This window comes from Salvelinus fontinalis, chromosome 19 (genome assembly GCF_029448725.1).
Source record: "Salvelinus fontinalis isolate EN_2023a chromosome 19, ASM2944872v1, whole genome shotgun sequence".
Lineage (NCBI taxonomy): Eukaryota > Metazoa > Chordata > Actinopteri > Salmoniformes > Salmonidae > Salvelinus > Salvelinus fontinalis.
In genome coordinates this window covers 24,076,529-24,095,365 of record NC_074683.1, presented here as the reverse complement: position 1 = coordinate 24,095,365, position 18,837 = coordinate 24,076,529, and the positions used below count along the sequence as shown (strand labels likewise).

Sequence of the window (18,837 nt, the reverse complement as noted above, 5' to 3'; positions counted from 1 at the left end):
TTGTTCATACAGGCTCATACAAGACTTGGGAAAACATCATTTTGGAAAGGTATGAATCAGATATGTCGCAATGCCCATGTGGTAGTTTTGTAAGACGTGTGTGTGTGTGCGCTTGTGCGAACGCATGCACATCTGTGTGAGAGGTGTGTTAGGTATATGAGGTCTAACTGTGTGCTTAGAGACCAGTCAGTCAATATCTCATGCAAAAGATGGCTGACTGTAGAAGCCATTTTCTTTTGGGCATGTTAGCATAATTCTTCACTTGTCCAAACAACTATGTAGCGCGTGTGTGTGATCTGTGATGTATATGCATGCGTGTTGTATATGTGCATGTGTGTGTATTTATACGGGTCTGTGTGTACTGACCCAGGATTTTGTCTCTGCGCTCCAGCTTGTAGGTGTCTTTGCCCTGGCAGAGGTTGTTAATGAAGTATCCCAGTTGTTCCACATCCTCCAGGCGCTCAGTCACCACCATCTCCTCATGGACCAGGTAGGACTGGGGCAGGTAGGTACCAGCCTGGGGGAGGGGGGAGAAAGAGGGGTACAACATTGAATAACATATCCTATCAGAATGAGCTAGAGCTACTGGGTGGTTAATTTCAAAACATTTATTAAAACCACCAAAACGGTCTTATTTCATTTTAAAAATAGTATAGAATTACATTGGGTGTCCAGACAAGTGGGTAAGAAATCGAATGTATTATTATCATTATTGGAACATAATTCATAAAGCAGTTCCTGTTACCTTGATGTTGACCAACAGCTCCAGGAAGTCCTTGGGAGGCATAACGATGGAGGTGTTGAGGGGGATGACATAGCATTTGTTCAGGAATAGGTCCAGGTAGGCAGTCAGTCTCTATGGAAGGGAGCCAACAGAACAAACTCAATCAGAGAACATCCTCATGGAACTGTGGTTATCCCTACATAAACATCACAGGGGTTAGCAATAAACAGCAGGGTTGAAGTTGATTCAATTTCCTTACCCTTTGGAAGTCGTGGACGATGTCGGCGGGGTCACTGTCGTCAAACTCAGGCACGGGTACATTGATGAGAGCCACCTCCTGGTCCTCCAGTACACGGATGTTCTCCTGGATCATTTTGAATCTAGAGGGCAGGTCCACCTCCACATCCTCCTCCTCCAGGATCATCATGTCTTCTTCACGGTACTTCACCCCGCACACAAACACCTGGCCCTCCTGGTGGACGGGAGGACACACAGCACTTGGTGGAAAACGTTTATATTTATACTTTTTACTGCATGGAGCTCTACCTTTCCAGCATCATGTCTCTTGTCAATTACACATTTGAACTATAATGTTGTATACAAATACAATAAGTTCTTAAAAGTGTCAATTCGATTAGAATCAAGCCAGCTACAGTGTATTCAGTAAGCCATAGATCGACGCTGGGGTCTGAGTAATCCAGTCTCACCTCCAGGATGTAGTACCTGTACAGGTAGGCCCCTCCCACCACCACGCCAGACAGCATGAGGGCCAGGCCCAGGCACATGCACCAGCACCAGGCCTTGGACTGCTGGCGCACCGGTAGAGCCACCTCTGGATCCTGGAGAAACACAGAGAGAAGAGGGAGGATGTGAGAAAGATATTGTTTTGAAATGTGACAAAGAATGCATTTTAATTCTTCATTGTCAAGTGCACAGTTCACCAGATGTTTCCAAGTCATTCAATCCTCATCTCTATCTTTACTCGTCGCCTCATTCACTTGAAACACTTCTCACCTTCTCTACACTCTACTTTCCCTGCCCTTTCTCTCCAATCACCATGCATTTCTCTAACTTTCCTTGTCCCTCTCACCCCCCACTTCCCTCACTTGCTTCCAGGCAGTGTAGGAGGGATGGGCACAGGCAGCCAAACTAGTTATGAGAGTTTTGGCAACACTCCTGTTTCAAAACAACAAAAAGGAGGTAGGGCTCAATGTTGATTAAGGGAGCAGCACATTGGGAGAAGGGGGGGAGCTGAGTCCAAACAAAGGCTGTGTTTGAGTAAGGGATGAAGAGGGCTCCAGAATCCACCCGAGGCACAGAACAGAGTGAGTCATTATGCAAATCAGAGAAACAAATAAGCACCATGAGGGAGAGAGAGGAGAAAGAGAGAGCAGAAGAAGAACATAGAAAGAAAAGAGGGTGGGGAGTAGACCATTTATATTCCCAATAGCTTGACGTGAATGATGTCATATGATTAGTCAATTTGTAATATCACAGCCTGCTTGATCCTTGGACCTTGGTGTAATAAAGCTTGTCTTATGATCCTTTTGAATTAATAAATTCAGTCTGAAGTTCATTCCTTTGATTGTTATTAGGGAATTTGAGACGGGTCAAATATCTAGTGTAGTGTTGTCATAAGACCAGAATTTTGACTTCGATACCAATACCAGGTTTAGTATCACGATACTCAATACAAAAACAATAATACTACAAAAAAAAGTCACAGAATGGCACTTAATCCAGACAAACTCAGCTACTGCGCTGTTCAATAGTTGGGAATCTTTTGAGTTCAATATCACAACATTAGACATTTTTTATATCAACATTTTTCAGACATCCATGTTTGAGGTCGACCGATTAATCGACTTAATAATGTTTGAGGTCGACCGATATTTTTTTTTCACTAGGCAAGTAAGTTAAGAACACATTCTTATTTTCAATGACGGCCTAGGAACGGTGGGTTAACTGCCTTGTTCAGGGGCAGAACGACAGATTTTTACCTTGTCAGCTCAGGGCTTCAATCCTGCAACCTTACGGTTAACTAGTCCAACGCTCTGAGGAGCCTGCCTGTTACGCAAATGCAGTAAGAAGCCAAGGTAAGTTTAATGCTAGCTAGCAACTTATCTTATAAAAAACAATCAACCAATCATAATCACTAGTTATAACTACACATGGTTGATGATATTACTAGTTTATCTAGCGTGTCCTGCGTTACATATAATCAATGCGGTGCGCATTCGCGAAAAAGGACTGACGTTGCTCCAACATGTACCTAACCATAATCATCAATGCCTTTCTTAAAATCACTACACAGAATATTTTTTTTAAATCTTCATATTTAGCTAAAAGAAATCCAGGTTAGCAGCCAATATTAACCAGGTGAAATTGTGTCACTTCTCTTGCATTCATTGCACGCAGAGTCAGGGTATATGCAACAGTTTGGGCCGCCTGGCTCATTGCGAACTAATTTGACTAATTTTACGTAATTATGACATAACATTGAAGGTTGTGCAATGTAACAGGAATATTTAGACTCATGGATGCCACCCGTTAGATAAAAATACGGAACGGTTCCGTATTTCACTGAAAGAATAAACGTTTTGTTTTCGAGATGATAGTTTCCGGATTCGACCATATTAATGACCTAAGGCTCGTATTTCTGTGTTATGTTATAATTAATTCTATGATTTGATAGAGCAGTCTGACTGAGCTATAGTAGGCACCAGCAGGCTCGTAAGCATTCATTCAAACAGCACTTTCGTGCATTTTGCCAGCAGCTCTTCGCAATGCTTCAAGCGCTGTTTATAACTTCCAGCCTATCAACTCCCGAGATTAGACTGGTGTAACCGATGTGAAATGGCTAGCTAGTTAGCGGGGTGCGCGCTAATAGCGTTTCAAACGTTGCTCTGCATGGGTAACGCTGCTTCGAAGGTGGCTGTTGTCGATGTGTTCCTGGTTCGAGCCCAGGTAGCGGCGAGGAGAGGGATTGAAGCTATACTGTTACACTGGCAATACTAAAGTGCCTATAAGAACATCCTATAGTCAAAGGTATATGAAATACAAATCGTAGAGAGAGAAATAGTCCTATAATAACTACAACCTAAAACTTCTTACCTGGGAATATTGAAGACTCATGTTAAAAAGGAACCACCAGCTTTCATATGTTCTGAGCAAGGAACTTAAACGTTAGCTTTTTTATACATGGGACATATTGCACTTTTACTTTCTTCTCCAACACTTTGTTTTTGCATTATTTAAACCAAATTGAACATGTTTCATTATTTATTTGAGGCTAAAATTGATTTTATTGATGTATTATATTAAGTAAAAATAAGTGTTCAGTCAGTATTGTTGTAATTGTCATTATTACAAAAAAAATGAGAATAATAATTATTTAAAAAAAGATTTATAAAAAATAAATGTAAAATAAATAAATGCCGGCCGATGAATCGGTATCGGCTTTTTTGGTCCTCCAATAATCGGTATCGGCGTTGAAAAATCATAATCGGTCGACCTCTAATCCATGTATGCATTGATGAAAAAAACAATACAATCAATTTGATATTTGTTTTTACCAATCTAACTACAGAACGGTAATCATTTATTCGAATGGTAAATCTCTATTGACAAACCGGGTAAATAAAGAAGTAGCCAAGGCCTATTTACAATACAGTTCAATAGGAATGTGTGCATACAGTGAGTTATTGATCTTTTTTTGGCTGATTTTACAGGGCTACAGATAAGAATCTGTTTCCATTCCATTTGGGACTTATTTTATTGTACTGATCAACAACATTTGCATAGAAGTAGCTTATTTGATCAAAGTAATTAAAAAAAAATTGTATTCGTTTAATCACAATACAAAATGATCATCAACAACTTACATCAAACATGTCTAACAAAACAAAACAGGTATAAACAAGAAAATACTAAAGACATACAATAAAAACACACCCACACACAAAAAAAAAGAAACATCCCTTTTTCAGTTTCCCATTCTTGTTCAATGAACCATAAACAATTAATGAACATGCACCTGTGGAACGATTGTTAAGACACTAACAGCTTAAAGACGGTAGGCAATTAAGGTCACAGTTATGAAAATTTAGGACACTAAAGGAGGCCTTTTTACTGACTCTGAAAAACACCAAAAGAAAGATGCCCAGGGTCCCTGCTCATCTGCGTGAACGTGCCTTAGGCATGCTGCAAGGAGGCACGATAACTGCAGATGTGGCCAGGGCAATAAATTGCAATGTCCGAACTGTGAGACGCCTAAGACAGCGCTACAGGGAGAAAGTACGGACAGCTGATCGTCCTCGCAGTGGCAGACCACGTGTAACACGTACAGGATGGCAACAACAACTGCCCGAGTTACACCAGGAACGCACAATCCCTCCACCAGTGCTCAGACTGTCCGCAATAGGCTGCGAGAGGCTGGACTGAGGGCTTGTAGGCCTGTTGTCTGGTGAGGACCTGCCTTACATCACCGGCAACAACGTCACCTATGGGCACAAACCCACCGTCGCTGGACCAGACAGGACTGTCAAAAAGTACTCTTCACTGACGAGTCGCGGTTTTGCCTCACCAGCGGTGATGGTCAGATTCGCTTTTATCGTCGAAGGAATGAGTGTTACACCGAGGCCTGTACTCTGGAGCAGGATCGATTTGGAGGTGGAGGGTCCTTCATGGTCTGGGGCGGTGTGTCAGAGCATCATCGGACTGAACTTGTTGTCATTGCAGGCAATCTCAACGCTGCGTGTTACATGGAAGACATCCTCCTCCCTCATGTGGTACCCTTCCTGCAGGCTCATCCTGGCATGACCCTCCAACATGACAATGCCACCAGCCATGCTGCTTGTTCTGTGCGTGGTTTCCTGCAAGACAGGAATGTCCGTGTTCTGCCATGGCCAGCGAAGAGCCCGGATCTCAATCCCATTGAGCATGTCTGGGACCTGTTGGATCGGAGGGTGAGGGCTAGGGCCATTCCCCCCAGAACAGTCTGGGAACTTGCAGGTGCCTTGGTGGAAGAGTGGGTAGCATCTCACAGCAAGAACTGGCAAATCTGGTGTAGTCCATGAGGAGGAGATGCTCTGCAGTACTTAATGCAGCTGGTGGCCACACCAGATACTTACTGTTACTTTTGATTTTGACCCCCCCTTTGTTGAACTTGTTCAGTTTATGTCTCAGTTGTTGAGTCTTATGTTCATACAAATATTTACACGTTAAATTTGCTGAAAATAAGCGCAGTTGACAGTGAGGACATTTATTTTTTTGCTGAGTTCACAAAAAAAAGTTGGGGTCACTTACAAATGTCCTTGTTTTTGAAAGCAAAAATAACATCAAATTGATCAGAAATACAGTGTAAACATTGTTAATTGTTTAAATGACTATGTAGCTGGAAATGGCAGATTTTTAAAGGAGTATCTACATAGGCACATTATCAGTAACCATCACTCCTGTGTTCCAATGGCACGTTGTGGCACGTTGTGCTGATTTAAAGAAGCAATAAAAAAAAAAGTTATTCTTTAGAATAGTTGAGTATCTGGAGCAACAGCATGTGTGGGTTCGATTACAGGCTCAAAATGGCCAGAAACAAAGGACTTTCTTATGAAACTGAGAAAAGAAAGCTATTCAATGCGAGAAATTGCCAAGAAACTGAAGATCTCATACAATGCTGTGTACTACTCCATTCACAGAAGAGCGCAAACTGGCCCTCACCAGAATAGAAAGAGTGGGAGACCCCGGTGTAAACGGAGCAAGAGGACAAGTACATTAGAGTGTTTAGTTTGAGAAACAGACACCTCACAAGTTCTCAACTGGCAGCTTCATTAAATAGTACCCGCAAAACACCAGTCTCAACGTCAACAGTGAAGAGGCAACTCCGGGATGCTGGCCTTCTAGGCAGAGTTGCAAAGAAAAAGCAATCTCAGACTGGCCAATAAAAATAAAAGATTAAGATGGGCAAAAGAACACTGGACTGAGGAACTCTGCTTAGAAGGCCAGCGTCCCGGAGTTGCCTCTTCACTGTTGACGTTGATAATGTCTTAAGATTATTAAATTCAATCAAAAATAATAGTAATTTTGGTATAGAATTCTGGAATTTGTTTGTGTATAAATGATTTGGTAACAAGAATCATTGCAAAAATAACATTATATCCTTTATGTCAAAAACATTGGTAGTGTTCAAAAAGGTAAATAAGTATTCTGCGAGGTTTTCCCAAAAATCTAGGTGAGTCAGATCACCTTTTTTCGCAGAAAAATGCAGATATCATCAATAGTCACAAATTTGGACAACATAGAATTACATAATCTGTAAAATGTTAAAGTGCACTTCCTTAAATTTGTTTGGTATACAATATTCGTAAGGCATCAACCAAGCGTTTTGCAGACAATGTCAGGAATAAGCATGTTCCAGAAAGATTTTCCTCTAGGCGTAAGTTGGATCCGTGAATGGAACATTTTTCTTATGTATTTATTACAACAAGATTTTTCAAGTAAGCCCATGCCTTCCAAACTGAGTTCTAGATAAGCTCTGTGATCATCACCAAAGCTAAGATGAGTTTTCATTAGTGTAGTTAGACCACTGGGAATGGATTTGATCACAGAAATAAACTCTCCGAAAGGTATTGAAACTCAATGTAATAAATTGTTCATACGCACAAATATTACCCGTTGTCAAAAACATCAAGAACAAAGTCAATATTCCTCTCATGCCAGCTAGGGTAGTACAAGTACTTATTCCTAACAGTTATGTCTGAATTATTCCACAAAATTGTTTAGGAAACATATTTCCCAGGACATTAAAGCTTGTTGGTGAAACCTAGCCAATTTAGCAGGTAATCATTCAGGAGTATAATTACATTTCAGTAAAAATTGAAGACCTCCCAACTTAAACACCAAATTGATTCTGTATTGACCAAATATATTTTCAACCAATTGATCTTGAAAGTGATATTCATGTCAACAACATCAACACTTCCAGACCTCCAGCTCTTATTTGAGAGGACTGACTTTTTTAGTTTCTGACTACATCTGGAAAATTAAGTCTCAAGGGTTTTGTTGATCTCTTTACAGATAGAGGAATTTACAAATAAAGATAATGAGGGGTACACAAAGCGAGACAGTCACTCTGCCTTGGGCAGAAGCACTCTCCCAAGTATAGAAAAATCCCTTTGTAGCCAATTATTAAATATATTCTTGTTTCTTAATTTTAGGAAAGAAATTAATGTTGTCTGACTAAGTGGTTTTTTGACAGATTTATTCCAAAATATTTAACAGTCCTTTGCTTATTTGATCAAAGTGTGTGCCGTCTCTAACCAGTAATGATGTCATTCACGAGGCAAGGGGGGGTCCAGCTTTTGACAAAATAACGTCAGATTTGACTTTTCTTAGCAGGTTAGAACTTACACAACAGGTCAGGAGAATTAGGTTAAGGCTCAGCATTTTTTTATGCAAAAAAATAAAACATTGACAAATTCCACTTTTGATGTTAATTTTACAAAAGCTGGATCCCTTCTGGCCATGACCGGGCCACCCGGAGTCAGATCGCTGAGACAATAGGTCTCTTTCATGTCTGTCCAAAAGATTAAGTAAATTAATAAAGTTTGTGGCAATCAGCATATTTTGCATTATGGTATCAAACAAAGAACCAAGGTCGAATTGATGATCGCCTAAGCTGTAAGCTAGCAACGAAAGTTAGCCTACCAGTAACTTTTTGCCTTGTAAAAAGTGTTCTAGCATGTATGGACATTGTTCATTACTGTTCGCAAAACAGTTTCAACATGTCATGTCGCATTATTCAAGTGTGTTAACGTCGGTGCAGCATGAGTGGGGAGCTAACATGATGCAGCCCAGACTCCCAGTGCAGGCTAAGTGGAGCAGGCACGGGGCTTTCATGCTATAGGGGGGACATCGGCTACACTGAGTTGATCTGTAAGACACATTTGACAGAAGCAGCAAAAAGTGTTTTTTAAAAACTAGTACGGAACCGCTTTCATGTTCTAGTATTGAAAAAGTACAGAAGTTTCAGCATACCGTGCAACACTACTGTAGTCTGACCATTTCTCTCTCATATGTGCCTAACTATTTTGCTGTGTGACCTTGAATTTTTATTTTAGGAGCACCAGTTCGCCTTGAAAAATTAAATACCAAAAATATTTTCACATGTGCTCCTTGTAAAAAAGGTCAGCGTAGAGCCCTTATCTAAAAAGGGAGGACAGGCACCCACCTAAAGGCACTGCTGGCTATAAAGAACAGCAGAGTGCTCGGATCCACAGCCATAAACTTTGAGCTGATTGAGGTTGACAGAGGGAGTGAGTCAGGTGGACACACAAACAAAGGTGTTTATCAACCAGCTAACATGGGATTTCACAGACTTAATGTACTCTGCCCAGCAATAAGGTCTCCCTTCTTTAAACATGCCAAGGCATGTCCCCTCCACCAACTGCATATCACCTTGTGAAGGGGTTTTCTAGGCATTGGGTTGACCCCTGGTCTAGCTGAACAGGGTAATGGGAGAGGGTGGGTAATGGCATTGGCAGACAATCATTATCCACCACCAAAGTATTAACATTCTTCAGTAACACCCTGACGTCCATTTCAACAAGAGGAAGTTCTAGAGTTGGCCTCCAAAGAAACAAGTTTGCTGACTGAGAACATTGCTGAGCCAGCACATCAGTCGATGTAAAAGGTATGACTGAGTCATGTTTCTTGGTCAAAAGGAGCTCATTAAAAGAAAGAGCCCTTTTTCGCAACCAAACTTCAGCTGAAAAGCTACAGCGCAATGAGAAGAATCAAGTAACTCGCCCCTTCCCAAGAATTAAGTCAGCCTGACTCCAATCAATTTAATAACGTCAACAACTCTGGGAGCAGCAGAGTGGGGTTTCTAGAAGATCAAAAGCTGGCAAGAGACTGGAGAAGGAGACTAACATTCATCCCATTATTCACTATGTTTTAGACTCCTTGGCTGCAAGTGATGTAGCCTACAAGAGTTGCAATAAGGAAATATTTCCTTGGGCTTTCTGGGTGCGTTTACACCTAATCTCTTGCCCATGAGATAAATGCCAGAGCGGTTTTGCCTTTGTTGAGTGAATGCAGGGAGTTCCCAGGGATAGGCGTCGACTTACGGTAAGAGGAAATGGGGTAATACACTGAACAGAAATATAAACTCAACATTCAATATTTCACTGAGTTACAGTTCATAAGGAATATCAGTCAACTGAAATAAATTCATTAGGGCCTAATCTATGGATTTTACATGACTGGAAATACAGATATACATCTGTTGGTCATTGATTATTTTTTTAAAGGTACGTAGGGGAGTGGATAAGAAAACCAGCAAGTATCCATTTGCCTCATGCAGTGTGATATCTCCTTCACATAGAGTTGATCAGGCTGTTGATTGTAGCCTGTGGAATGTTGTCCCACTCTTCTTCAATGGCTGTGTGAAATGGCTGGAATGGATATTGGCGGAAACTGGAACAAACTCTTATACACGTCAATCCAGAGCATCCCAAACATGCTCAATGGGTGACTGGGACATTTTCTGCTTCTAAAAATTGTGTACAGATTCTTGCGACATGGGAACAATAATTACCATGCTGAAACGAGGCGATGGCGGCAGATGAATAGCATGACAATGGGCCTCAGTATCTCTTCACGGTAAAATGTGTTTGTTGTCCGTAGCAGATGCCTGCCCATACCATAACCCCACCAACGTTGTGAACAGAGTGCCCCATGACGTCAACAAACCGCTCGCCCAGACGACGTCATACACATCTGCCCGGTACAGTTGCAACCATGATTCATTTGTCAAGAGCACACTTCTCCAGCATGCCAGTGGCCAACGAAGGTTAGCGTTTGTCAACTGAAGTCGGTTACGACGCCGAACTTACTATCTGGTCAAGACCCTGGTGAGGACGATGAGCACGTAGATGAGCTTCTCTTAGACGGTTAAACAGTTTGTGCAGAAATTCTTCGATTGTGCAAACCCCCAGTTTCAGCGGGTGGCTCGTCTCAGACCATCCCGCAGGTGACGAAGCCAGACGGGGTGATCCTGGGCTGGCGTGGTTACACGTGGTCTGCGTTTGGGAGGCTGGTTGGACGTACTGCTAAATTCTCTAAAACGACATTGGTGGTGGCTTATGGTAGGGAAATTAACATTACATTCTCTGTTAACAGCTCTGGTGGACATTCCTGCAGTCAGCATGCCAATTGCACGCTCCCTCAAAACTTGAGACATTTGTGGCATTGGGTTGTGTGACAACTGCTCATTATAGTGTTATTTATTCTCCCCACCTGTGTAATGATCACGCTGTTTAATCAGCTTCTTAACATGCCACACCAGTCAGGTGGATGGACTATCTTGGCAAAGAAAAATGCTCACTAACAGGGATGTAAACAAATTTGTGCACAAAATGAGAGAAATATGATTTTTGTACATATGGAACATTTCTGGGATCTTTTATTTCTTCCAATGACAACAACTGATTCAAATGATGTGGTGGGCCTACATCTCACACCATCGCACCAAAACACACTCCGAGTGATCACATCTCTAGCTGGGGTAGATCACTGCTTACTTTCTGTACTTCTCAGAGATGGTTTTGTACCAGTCTGGTAGTGTAAGTATGTGCCCGAAACCATGAACGTGACCAACATGCCAACCGATGGGTTTCAGAACTTCTGAAACACCCCAGTGTCTTTGGTGTGTATACACTTGGTTTGGAGAGAGGCTTTACCAAAGTTTGCTCTCATACCATGACCCACATACTTTCGTTCTGTTCTACGGCCGGCTACAATTCACTTCTTCTCTGTGTTCGTCTGTTCTGACAATGTTTATTTCCCCATTTCCGTGAGAGAAGGGTTAGAACATACACACATCCAGAGGCTTGAAGCTGGTACGGGATATCCAAGTAGATATTCATCAGGGGGACAGAAAAAAAGACCTAATGGTCTTGATAAAGACCAAGTGTTGATAAAGTTACAATTCAATTATTTTACACTCCAGCATTTGCTTGAAAATACTTGACGTGCTTTACTGTATGCAGCTTAATCTTTTCCTAATGCCTATACTTTGTTCATGTTTACTCTCCCCACTCTGCTCAGACAGAGATTGGCTTCCGCTCTACTGCTCTGCCAAGCCCCCTCAGGCCACAGGCTCTTCATCTGGGCTGCAGTCACATCAGTCACGCTAGGGTGATGATCAATGCTCTCTCTGTGTGTCCAAACCATCCATATCAAGGAAACCAATACACACTAACACTTGTGCTTCCTCTCAGATAAATGCTTCGTTCCTTATATGGTACGAGACACCACGAGCTATGTGTTTGAGCTTCAAAGTGTTGCTGGGTCTTCACCCCTTTGGAGGAAGCCACAACAGACAAAGATGTATGCTTTACCTTTGAATAATCTCATGATGGTGGTCTCACATGGTATAGAGGGAACCATATGCTACGTGGGTTGGGAGGGTGTATTTATGAGTTTCAAAATATTGTTTTGGCCTCTCCTTTATCCCTATGGCCTTGAGGATGAACTCAGCTGCTCACACTTCCTATTGTAAGAAAACTAAATGGGTTGCATTAGAGAGAGTTCTTCTATCCATTGGTGGTCTTCGTCGTCTAGCCTCTCCCTCTGTTCCGACCAAGATCCATCTGTCCCTCAGGTGTGTTCCTGCAAGTTTACACTTGCTCCCCAACCTGCTGCTGCCACGAATGACACAGCAGGTGTGGCCAAGTTCAGTATGCAAACTACCTGGCCTAGACTAGGCCTATATCTAATTCAGTGGTACTGACACACTGGTCTTCATGATCAAGTTGTACTGTATTACAGTGGCATTTACATTCTCATAAATGACAGTGACAGATAAGTATAATTTGTTTAACTTCTGAATTTCTATTCCTGTTCTATTGTTATAGTATGCCTCTTTCCCCAGCAAGGAGAGAAAATACTTCCCTTTCTACTTTCGCATTGACTGAACATCTTCATTCTAAAGTTCAGAAATGTAACAATACCCTGAAATGAGGTAGTTTCAGTAGCTTGGAGTGATGTAGTCTATCACTGTGCCAGAAGAAGAGCTACAGTTTCAGTAACTCAAGGATTCTCTGTGAAACCTCATCCTTCATTCTGAAAGAGATAATCAGCGTGGAGGTAGAGGCAACCATGTTGTTTAGTCTGTTGGGCACTGTGCAGACTGTCTGGGGCTGAGGTGAGCTTGTTCTGTCAGATTTCGTTAATTCAATGCGTTTTGCTCTGTCTGGGGCTGAGGTGAGCTTGTTCTGGGGTTTAGGGTCCGAGGTCGGGGGGGGTAAATGGAGTGACAGAAGCTGTGTTCGAATACCCATACTAACATACTGTATACTACATACTCAATGAGTATATACACTACATACTATTATTTAATTTTAGTATACTGTAAACGAACAGTATCCTTCAGTTGAGCGTACTAGCACGTCGCCTGTCTACCGGAAGTTGATGTTGTTGCTAAGCAACCTCTTGCTAGCATATCAAATGACTATCTAGACATTTTACGATTTTGGGTGTGTTCGTAAATTCAATCTGGAGTGCCAGAGTGCACTCTGGGACTTCTTAAAATACACAGCGTTGTCAGATTGTCCTTTCGTTAATTCAATGCGTTTTGCTCTTGGAGTGTTCAAAGCGCGCACTGGACGCTCTGGCCGAGGTCGAGTAGGGTTGACCGAGCATTCAACGGCAGTCAAGCACCCAAGCTAATTGGCTTACGTTGGCTAGCTACTTCCAGACAAATGAGAGAACACCTCACTGTGACCATTTTAATCGTCCTAGCAGAGCTGGTTAGGCTGTTTTCATGTCATCAAGAGCGCTGGTGACTATAACTGTGCTGCAACAATTTAATTACACTTTTTTTGCCGACATTTACTGGCCATATTCTACGGGTGTTGAGCGTTCATAAATTCAGCAGTTATTCTGCGCTCTGGCACTCTTGAAATGCACAACGACTATACCACTTAGCTAAGAATGATGTAAATAATCAAGTCAATAAACGTTGGGTAGTTAGTTAGTTAATATACTGCCTGGCAAGTTTAATGTATTAGTAGCCAACTAACATTAGGTAACTAGCTAACATACCGGTACATACTGCTGTAATGCTATGCGGTTTGTATGGATAGCGCGGCAAAAAAAATTGTCAGCCAACGTAACGTATCTGAAAAGTCATGACATTATTACATTGCTCAACATTTTATTAACATTTGTCATAATTAGTTAAAGCAAAGAATTTGTATCCGTTTCGTCGGACTTCGGCTGCATATTTTCCGCCATTTTCTTATAATCTGAAAACGTGAAGCCATGCCCATTTTCTGATGAATTGCATTGTGGGCCCTAAAAGCACAGAAATTGTGTACACTCATTGTATACTTCATATTTTGGTGAATTTAGTACGACATCCAGGAACTTTTGGCTTAATAACTATATCCATACTATGATCAATAAGCAAACTATATACTAAATGCACGTGCTTGCCTTTGAGGCTGGTTGGCTAATATCTCCCAGTTTTAGTGATCGACACCCTGTAGGGGGCACTAGGCTAAAGCTCCCTGGCTGAGTCTATCAGAGCGATTAGGGTGTAATCACCCCTGGGATCCACATGCCTCACAGGCGCATAGAACACACAGGCGGGTAGAACACACAGGCGGGTAGAACACACAGGCGGGTAGAACACACAGGCTCGTAGAACACACAGGCGCGTAGAACACACAGGCGCGTAGAACACACAGGCGCGTAGAACACACAGGCGCGTAGAACACACAGGCGCGTAGAACACACAGGCTCAGATAGCAACATAAGCAGCATGAGCATGCAGTGCCAGTGTGAGAGTCCTGTGTACCAGACTACCCCTCTGCTCTCCCTCCCATCTACTTCAATTTGCACCCCTCTCCCCATCTGACTCTTCTACAAGGCACCAACTGTCTGCTGATAGATCAAATGGTTGTTTTTGGCCTGGGCTCTTGACCAGACAATTCAGAACCACATCACACTTGATTCTGCTGAGGAGCTATGGCTCCATATGTCCACATGAGAGAAGGAAATCTGTGGGGTGCAACGACCCAATTTAAGCCTTTGACGATAAGCCTTCACCATGGTCATACCATCGTGCATCCACTCGAATTAACCAAAATCACGATACAATAAATTGACACACATGCACAACAACTAGGCCACACGGCAGGTAGCCTCGTGGTTAGAGCATTGGACTAGTAACCGAAAGGTTGCAAGATCGAATCCCTGAGCTGACAAGGTTAAAATATGTCGTTCTGCCCCTGAACAAGGTAGTTAACCCACTGTTCCTAGGCCGTTAAATACAGGTAAAATTGTTTTTTTTAAAACAGTACACAGACAAGCAAGCACATGTAAATAAACATGCACAGGCAACTAAATCCTTGTCTCCTCCCATCTCCACCCCAACATGCCTAGAATAGCTCCTCAGTAATGCGGAGTGAACTTATTGCCAGCAGGTCTTATTTAAGATAGGCTCAAACAGCAAAGTGGTTAGCATGGCTAATGAAGAAAAGAGTTCAGAGCCAAGCCAGCTCTACTGTCCGATATGCCTTTACTCTAAAAGCATCCCTTGCATAAGCCAGAACACAAGGCCTAGTCTGTGCACTGCTGAATATGATTTGATCTTAATTTGTATTAATTTCCATACAAACCATCTCTCTCCCATCTAGACAGACATTGATACAACACAAAACTTCCATTAACATAGCCTACCGTACATTTGCATGCCCCATCCTTTATTTACATGCTACAGTTTACATTGATGTACCGACACACTGCCACAGCAGTCTAATAACAACTAGCTTAGTAGCTGATACAGCGTTTCCCCTAGGTTTTTTAAGCAGCAGTGGAAAAGGTAGCTGTCCCTATAGACATCCAGACATTGCGCTAACAGTAGTTAGAAACTTCCTTCAAACTGCATGCAGTTCATTGGACTATGGGTAAGTAGAAAAATGGCTTAATTGACAACATCTTGCACTATCCCTTTAAAAAGCGCATCTCGGCAGAAATAGAAAATATATTTAAAAAAATCTATCATATTTTTTTGGAGCCATGGCAACAATTTGGGCCACCGCTGCTAAGTGAATATAGAGGAAACACTGGCTGACACGTTCAGCTGACAGGAAAAGACTGAGGTGCTAACTCGATATCAGATCGCCTTCTGTGTTCAAACAAGCCGAACAGATAGACATCCCCCCTTGAAAGTTGCCTAGTAGAGGTCATGCATACACCATGGGGATCTGCCATCAACTGATCTGCCATCAGTCTCCTTCTAGACCTGCTGATGTGCGTTCGCTGTTTGTTTAGAAAGTGGCTAGTACAGGGCCCTATAAAAATCTTATTTTTTCACAAATAATTTTTTCTCCATTTAGTTTTAAGTTTTCTGTTTAAGGTTATTGCTCTACAAAACACATTTAATAGAATATCGAATTGTGTTGTTTTTCTAAGACCACAGCAATGCCAGAAACAGCAGGAGACAACTTTTGAGGTCTGGGAAAAATCTAAGACATTTTGAATTTTGGGTGTAGTTCACCAGCCAGAAACCTTTATTTGGTTAGCGGTGTTTCTGTAGCACTAATGTGATTGCAGTGTTTGCAAAACAAATGGCCACTGGATTTATGCAAATAATCATGAAATCATTCTGCCAGGTAGGCTACTTTGTAGTTAATATTAATGTTTTTGGGAAAGCCTCTCCATTTACCAGAAGGCGGTCGTCATTACATTAGCATCATCACTAACAGCTACACAAAGTGATAGACAAATGCGCACACAGACAGGGGCATTCCTGTGCCGCTGCTCTTTAGAAAGCTGAAGGAATATACAAATCATTGATGTATTTTGTTCATGTCATATGATAAATCTCAGGAAAATTAAGGACTTTTCTACTAAGTTCAATGAAGTTAGTTGATGTCCTAAGTTTAATACATGTTTTATATTGTTGAATTCCGTTTCAATGTCTTGATTCCGTGTCCGTCTGCAACGCAGATTTTATAGTGCCCTATAATATTACCATATTCTAGGGTGCCTCTGTGTTGTTAGGCAGTGTCTGTATAATTATGAAGTTGGGCTATATTTACATAATATTAGTGAACTGTTAAGTGGTTGCAAAGCAGCACTCTTGCTTGCGCTTGGCAGAACCCCTGATACACACAAGGCATGTGCAGCTGCCCTGTCTCCTGCCCGCTGCCAATCACTCTGCGCCCGTTAATCAGGCAGTGTGAACAAGAGCCGAACCCTCCCACTGTCCATCTCTCACGCCATCTGATGAGCTACTGCCACTGACCTTCACATTCCCTGAGACTGCTTTCCCAGCCAGGGAAGCATAATCCTGCCTACTGGGAAGTGGTTGGTTATTTAGAAACAAAACCACAACTATGGGGCAAAACAGACAGGGTTGGCTTAGACCAGGAGTCTCCAACCCTGTTCCTGGAGATCTACCCTCCTGTAGGTTTCCGCTCCAACCCCAGTTGTAACTAACCTGATTCAGCTTATCAACCAGCTAATTATTAGAATCAGGTGTGCTAGATTAGGGTTGGAGTGAAAACCTACAGGATGGTAGCTCTCCAGGAACAGGGTTGGAGAGCCCTGGCTTAGACTGTGAACATGTAAAATATATTTTTGTCATATTAGCATAGCATGACATCAGTCAAAACAAGACATGGTATCAATAAGATACAAAGAGCAGAAACCAGCCACCTATGATTCCTCACATGGCAGCTTCTTGTCATTGTTAGTAGCTGTCTGACCATTCAGAATCATAATGCACACAGGCCTTCCGGCCACCGATGCGTGCACATCCTTTTCGTGCCATTGTCAGCCAACCCATCTACGAAGCCAAAGAAGTGTTGGCTATTTGGAATGGAGCCTATGCCTAAATGCCTCAAGGAACAATGCATGCTGCCTATTGGGACAAAGAGAAGGCTACTCTGGTCCTCTTGCTTTGCCTCGAAACTTGAAACTTATGTAAACGTTTGGCCAGCACGAAAACGCTGACTTCCCAAAGAAAACAAGATAACGGTTAACAAAAGAATTACCCCAAAAGGATCAAAGGAGCAAACATACTGTAATGATGGGTCTTCTTCATCTTGGTTACTCAAGTGAATAAAGTCTAAAGATGTTAATATAAACTAATTATAGCATGTGGAACCACTAGGCAAAGCTACAGAAATCCCCTTGCAGAGGTGAAAAATGCATTTGTTAAAGGCCACTTCAAACCAGGGAGGAAGAACATAAATGTGATTATACAGACAGACAGAAGGACTATAAGGTCAGAGGCTAAGAATGTGTGGGAAGGTGAAAATCAAAAGCCTATCTCTGTACAGTTTGTGGTCAAGATAGAGAGGTCCAATTACACATTTCTGGTGGAAAACCACAGAAGACCCTGGGTCTCGACCCCGCCCTGTGCAACTGGGTCCTGGACTTCCTGACGGGCCACCCCCAGGTGGTGAGGGTAGGTAACAACATCTCCACCCCGCTGATCTTCAACACTGGGGCCCCACAGAGGTGCGTTCTCAGCCCTCTCCTGTACACCCTGTTCACCCATGACTGCGTGGCCATGCACGCCTCAAACTCAATCATCAGGTTTGCAGATGACACTACAGTGGAAGGCTTGATTACCAACAACGACGAGACGGCCTACAGGGAGGAGGTAAGGGCCCTCGGAGTGTGGCGTCAGGAAAATAACCTCACACTCAACGTCAACAAAACAAAGGAGATGATCGTGGACTTCAGGAAACAGCAGAGGGAGCAGCCCCCTATTCACATCGACGGGACAGTAGTGGAGAGGGTGGAAAGTTTTAAGTTCCTCGGTGTACACATCACGGACAAACTGAAACGGTCCACCCACACACACGGTCCACCCACACAGACAGCGTGGTGAAGAAGGTGCAGCAGCGCCTCTTCTACCTCTGGAGGCTGAAGAAATTCAGCTTGTCACCAAAAACATTCAAACGTTTACAGAGGCACTATCGAGAGCATCCTGTCGGGCTGTATCATCGCCTGGTACGGCAACTGCTCCGCCCATAACCGTAAGACTCTCCATAGGGTAGTGAGGTCTGCACAACGCATCACCGGGGGAAAAC

General features: G+C 42.6%; 1 protein-coding gene across 1 annotated transcript in view; it reads right to left on the bottom strand.

Annotated features, from left to right (window-relative positions):
• LOC129816525 (integral membrane protein 2B-like) overlaps positions 1-18,837 on the bottom strand; it is a 33,419-nt gene that overhangs the window by 1,033 nt on the left and 13,549 nt on the right. The window contains exons 2-5 of the mRNA XM_055871096.1: positions 1,432-1,563; positions 984-1,196; positions 746-856; positions 367-517 (exon numbers count right to left, since the gene is read on the bottom strand). Of these exons, the coding sequence (XP_055727071.1) occupies positions 367-517; positions 746-856; positions 984-1,196; positions 1,432-1,563 (607 nt within the window). The remainder of the gene's footprint in view (positions 1-366; positions 518-745; positions 857-983; positions 1,197-1,431; positions 1,564-18,837) is intronic.